Source organism: Oryzias latipes, chromosome 21, assembly GCF_002234675.1.
Source record: "Oryzias latipes chromosome 21, ASM223467v1".
Taxonomy (NCBI): Eukaryota; Metazoa; Chordata; class Actinopteri; order Beloniformes; family Adrianichthyidae; genus Oryzias; species Oryzias latipes.
In genome coordinates, this window is record NC_019879.2 from 16,917,011 (window position 1) to 16,922,794 (window position 5,784).

At 32.8% G+C, this 5,784-nt stretch overlaps 1 protein-coding gene across 1 annotated transcript; it reads right to left on the reverse strand.

Moving 5' to 3' along the window:
- Positions 1 to 2,461, reverse strand: LOC101159956 (olfactory receptor 6N2-like). Its single transcript, XM_004081833.3, has one exon. It carries the CDS (start codon positions 1,414 to 1,416, stop codon positions 469 to 471), a length of 948 nt encoding a protein of 315 aa, XP_004081881.1. The 5' UTR covers positions 1,417 to 2,461; the 3' UTR covers positions 1 to 468.
- Positions 2,462 to 5,784: the final 3,323 nt, after the last annotated feature.

The following is a 5,784-nucleotide window of genomic DNA, read 5'->3' on the forward strand; positions in this document are numbered from 1 at the left end:
TTTTTTTTTTTTTTTTACTGAAGGTCCACAGCAGCACCCGTAACCTAACAACACCCAGTGCAGGCCAGGTGCTCCACACACATCCAGGAACCAGCAAGAGACTTTGGATCCTTGTTCTTCTAAAAAACACTTGTTATAAACAAATACTTGCTTGATTATTAATAAATACACCACAACAGACTCTGCTTTATTTCGGTTCTATATTATAAAAGCTGCAAATGACTTAAGTTACTTTAGTGAAAAAAGTCTAAAGCAATAAAAACGGATTTTTGTAATGATTATTTATAGATTATTTCTATAATACATAAATATAAATCCATGTTTTCTGATAGATTTTGATAAACCATGTACATTTAAATGTTGTCTTCATATTATGTGCATATTTTCTCCCAATTATTTCAAATGATACATATTTCAGAATGGATTGATTGAAACCTTAAATGGGACCAACAAAGTGAGGCAGAATGTTTACACATTGTTTTTTAATTTAAGTCTGTTACACACCACATATAAAACTCGTATCATTCTTTTACGAATTTTAGTGAGAATCAGCCCATAAACCACCGGGTTTAGAAGAGGTGGCCCAAGGAGAAACTGGATGGCCATGAAATTCTTTAAAGTCTGCGGCAGAGATGCAGATCCGTACCTGGAGTACATGATGTCAAAAAGCAGAGAGGCTGTGACGTTGAGCACACATAAAAAATGAGGCACACAAGTCTGCACAAACCTTCCTTTTCCTTCTCTGGACTTCAGAGCCGACCTGATGAGCTGCACATATGAAAACACGATCCAGAGAACATGACAGATGTAAAAAACAACAAAGATGAGTCCTGTTACGTCGTTCGCTTTAGTCGAACCACAAGCAAGTTTGACTAGTGACCAGTTCTCGCAGTAAAGCTTGTCGATGTGGGAGCCGCACAGTTTCAGTGTTGATGTTAGACTTACAACAGTCATCTCACAGCACAGAGGAACAAGCCAGGACAGCATCACCAACACTGCCGTCCTCTGCACTGACATTACAGAGTGGTACTCCAGGGGCCTGCAGATGGCCACATATCGGTCATAAGCCATCAACGCTATAATAGAGAAGTCAACCTTTGCATAGGAATATATAACATAGATTTGCAGAAAGCATCCTATATATGAGATGACATATCTATCAGACAACAGATCAGACAGAAATTTGGGGTAAAAACCTGCAGTCCCATACAGTCCATTGATGCACAGACTACACAAAATAATGTACATGGGCTCACGGAGGCTTTGATCAAATATTATGACCAGAATGAGAAACACATTCACCATCCAAATGAGGCAGTAGCATAGTAAACTGAGACAGAAAAGTGTTAGTCGGTGGGTAGCTGATCCACTGAAGCCTGACAGAGAAAAGAGAACCACACCAGTGGAGTTATTCATTTGGCTGCAAGGTCATCTGGACATGAAAAACAGGCGTCGCTGACAGAGGCTAGAATTTAAAGGCTGGACGCAGAAAAAAGAAAGAAAAAAACTCTGGGCTGTTGGAGGCGTGTCATTTTTGTAGGAGCCTCATATTTTCCATTGATTCATTTGTGGAAAACATATTAAGTCAGTAGATGTTGAAATTATTTCACTGGATTTTTTTATAAACTTAAAAGCATTTTCATGGGAAGGAATGATTTTCCTTTTTTACATTGTTGGTACACCTCTGAAAAACGTTTTCTGACTCATCTTTTATGCTTTGGGGTTTTCAACATTGTCTTTGCAAAGATCATAAAATAACAACTTAAAAAAAAAAACAAAAAAAAACAAGTTGTCAATTTTATATTGTTTATTCTTTGCATCTTTAATGACAGAATACTTGTGTTCCTATATCATTATTTGTTGCATTACCGTCTCATTTTTATCAAGTTCCAATGCGTATTTGTATTTTCTTTGATGGTCTTTCAACGGTCTTTTCAAACTGAAAAGTTTCACCACACCGCAGAAGATCTGCCATGTTTTAGCCAGTGACAACGGTCTTAGATCAGGTTTCCAAGGTATTCAAAATGGTTCCGGTTTGGACAACAGTCTTGGTGCAGGAACACTATCCTGCTAGAAATCTGAAATCTTTTCAGGCGTCCCCCACAAAAAGAAATCTACCTAAGTTAAACCATGATTAAGGACTTGTAGATCATCACTAACCTGCTTATTTCACTAAAGGTGTGGGAGACTGTTGGTTAATAGTTTATCTTTTAATCCACTGGATAATTAGATGTAATGTATATATTTTTTTTCATTGTTCTTATGATCAGATGTGGGTCAAAGCTGAAAGCTAGGGTCATGACAACATGCCGACGATACTTAGACGAAACTTCAGCTTGGCGCCATGACTTTAAATGAGCCTCTGGGAACCTGAGAACAGTTCTCTTCACCCAATCTTTTATGTGCTATTCTTTAGGTCACTATGATTATTCCCAAGCTGTTGAAGCATATTTGAGTGAGGGGTCCATGTTTTGTCTTTTTTAAAACCAATCCCCCTGCAGATCTGTAGCCTTGTTCCAAAAGTTAAATTCCTGTAAAATGTCGTCTTCTACATTTAAATAGAATCTTAGTAACAATAATAATTTAGAATATAATTATGTTAATAATCTTTAAGTGTATTTTTAGTGATATTATCTATCTACTATTTGTAATAGAGCTACAGTAACAAGATCATTTTACCTTTAAGGGATCAATAAAGTTTTATTCTTTTCTAAACCATACTTAAGTCATAAAGGTCAGAAGTATTTTTTTAATTCAAATTATGTTTTAGATGTATACAACAGCCTTTGCTTTCCGGTTAGTACTATAGGTGATTTATACTTTTAATTGTTTACCCAAATACATTTGCGGATTACTCCTGATTTTCGATGGCATGGAAAGATCGGTCTTACCCAGCTCACAAATTCTTTCAAACAGTAAGTCATCTATTTTCGAAACAGAAGGAGCCTTATTTGTTTTTTAGTATGTTTTTAAAGTTTATCAGATTACTTCCTGCTTCCTGTTCAATGATAAATATGCTCCAGCTCTGACTGAGGAGGAAATAAAGTGATGCATGCATTGTGTTTGCATTTTCTTTCTTCTCTTTTTTATTTTCCTTTCGTATCCATCATTGGTTGAAACGGGAATTAATTAGGTTGAAACTCAAAATCATGATAAAAAAATACTTATTTAAAAAGATTTTCTCTGAAAACTGAACCAACACTAAATGACATTTTCTAGTTCATTAACATGTTCATTAACTTTGACATTTAATTTTTCTTTATAAAGCTACAGTAAATATCTAGTTTAGAAAGTGAGTGAGGATTGTATCATCAGAATTAGAGAAATTATAAGATGTGAGGATACCCTAAACACTATTTTGGCAAATTTGCACAAATATGAAGTATAAGTAATTGTGATCATATAAGAGCTAAATTCATGCTTTTTGAATTTACGTCGAGATTTTTTTAAGCAAAAAAGTTTGATCAATTAAAAAAGTTTGACACATACTAAAAAGTAAAATATGAAAAAACAGTTGTATATTCTCGCAGTTCTCAAATGTAACTGGACACATATTAGCCATTTTGCTGCTGTTAATAGTTGTTTTTATTTAACCTTTAAGTTACATAACATTTTAAATTTTTGATATATTTCTTCAGATATTATTGTTTGTAAAGTATAAATTGTAAAAACCTGCAACATTTTATTCCATGGAAACTTACTTTCTATGTCCAAGTCTCATGAGTTTAAAGACCATTTAAAAAAAAAACACATCCAAATTGAACTCATGGGAAAACTGACTAATTACCATGTGTGGATGTGTTTCAGTGTCTCTTTCAAAACATCAGGTCCCCTCAGGTAAGCCTTTTTCCGTCCTGTTATATTAAAAACAAAACATCATGGGCTTTTTTCATTAATGCAAAAGTTTCATAACTAGATATTTTCATTAAGGTCTTTTTCTGTTAGGTTTAAATTTTACACTAACAAACACAGGTTATGGAATTTATGTTAAAGTTTAAAGAATCTTAATTTTTTAAAGTGGAATAAAAAGAGACATTTTTAAACAATTGTTTTAATTTACATCAATAAAAACTGTTTTCAGGCAAACATGCTCAACTGAATTCTGACCGCAAAAGATTCTGAAATATCCTTAAGCGTAAACGCAAAGACAACAGTAGCTTTTAAATGACGTTAAGTGGAAACCTTTCACAAGGGGCTAAAAAAGCAAAAGCAAATTGATATAAAAAAATGTGAAGGAAAAAAAATGGAGGAAAAACAATAACTGCCAAAAAAAGTATTTAACAGTCTCAACTGAATCCACTTTAAAGTTTTTTTTTAAATAGCTTTTACAATTTATGAAAAGCCAGAAATGCCACTAAATCCTGATAACATCCACAAAAGGCTTAAAAAAGCATTAAAAATGCTATTAAGGATGTTGTGTGCATATCTTAGAAAGTGATTTTGAAGGCACAAATGGAATTCTGCAAGAAAATATTTTATATTTTTACTTTCAGCTTAAAATGTTATATTTATAAAAACTGCACATATTGTTTCCAGTTTAGTGCACTTTTGTTTATTTTAGTGACACATCACTTCTTGAAAAGCCGCAAAGAAACAGCTAAAGTAAAGGAGCTTGCTGAACCCTTTCAAATTTGGCTGAAACGTCTCTGGAGATCTGAAAGCAGAAATATTTTTAAGTGTTTCCTTTTTGGTTTCAATTAACAAAGATCAAAAGATTTTTTCAAAAATCATAACTATAAGGAAAAAGAAAAACATACTAGGAGCTGATCTTTAAAAACCATATTGGATAAAATAGCTTGAACCAAAAAGAAAAAAACTCTTGATTCTATATGTGGCCATGAGAGGTCAGTGTGTTACTAGTTTTTCTAAAACTATAGGTTTTCTCAAAATTTAACAATTAGTATTTCTAGTATATACTATTTTGCTTTGAAAAAAAACAATGAATTTTTCAAATTACGTTTTTTAATATAGGCTTGTGTCATGTTTTCTGCATTTTTTAAGCCTAAAAGAAATCTAATAAAGTTTATGAGCCTATTTTTAGGTTTCTTTTTTATATATCTTTTAGTAGCATAAATGTTTCCTTTTACTTAAATTGAAAAATATATGGAAATTTTATTTTTAAGTCAGCATAAAAAACAAAGTTTAAATTATAATTACGAGGTCCTCATAATGATGAAACAAACAAGATAGAGATTCGTTGTAAACCAAAAATGTGTACACAGAGACTAGTGGATGCCTTACAAACTTTATATCACTTTTATTCAAATGTACACTTGCAAAAAGGCTTATCTCAGTAAAAAGAGAAAAGAAGTAAAAAAAAAAAAAGGTACCCTCTCATAAATACAAAGTTTTCAAATGTTTTACTTGCTGATTTGGATTTGTTGTTAAAGTAAAATAAACAGTTAATTATGAAAGAGGAAAGGTCAGTCTAGTGTCATTGGAAATGGCAGATCTTAGCTGTCTCAAGGCATTAGCAGAATTACTTTATCATATTTGGTTAAAAGAAAAAAAACAACCCAATGACTGACTGTGGATTCGCCGACTCACTTCCAATACGTCAATCATTTGAGCCGACTTTAACCTGGGTTTGAGGTATGCAGTACATTCACATGGAAAATATCACAAATTTACTATATACAAACTGCCTTTAGGATAACACAAAGGTAGGTACAAAGCAGAAACTTCTTAACAATAATAATAATAATAAAAATATAGATGGATTGAGGGCACAGCTTTGGAGATTTAAAAGATCTGAAGTTGACCATGAAACTGCACATTGACCTA

Coding starts and splice junctions, on each gene's coding strand:
- LOC101159956 (XM_004081833.3), bottom strand. CDS start 1,416: ATGAATAACTCCACTGGTGTGGTTCTCTTTTCTCTGTCAGGCTTCAGT.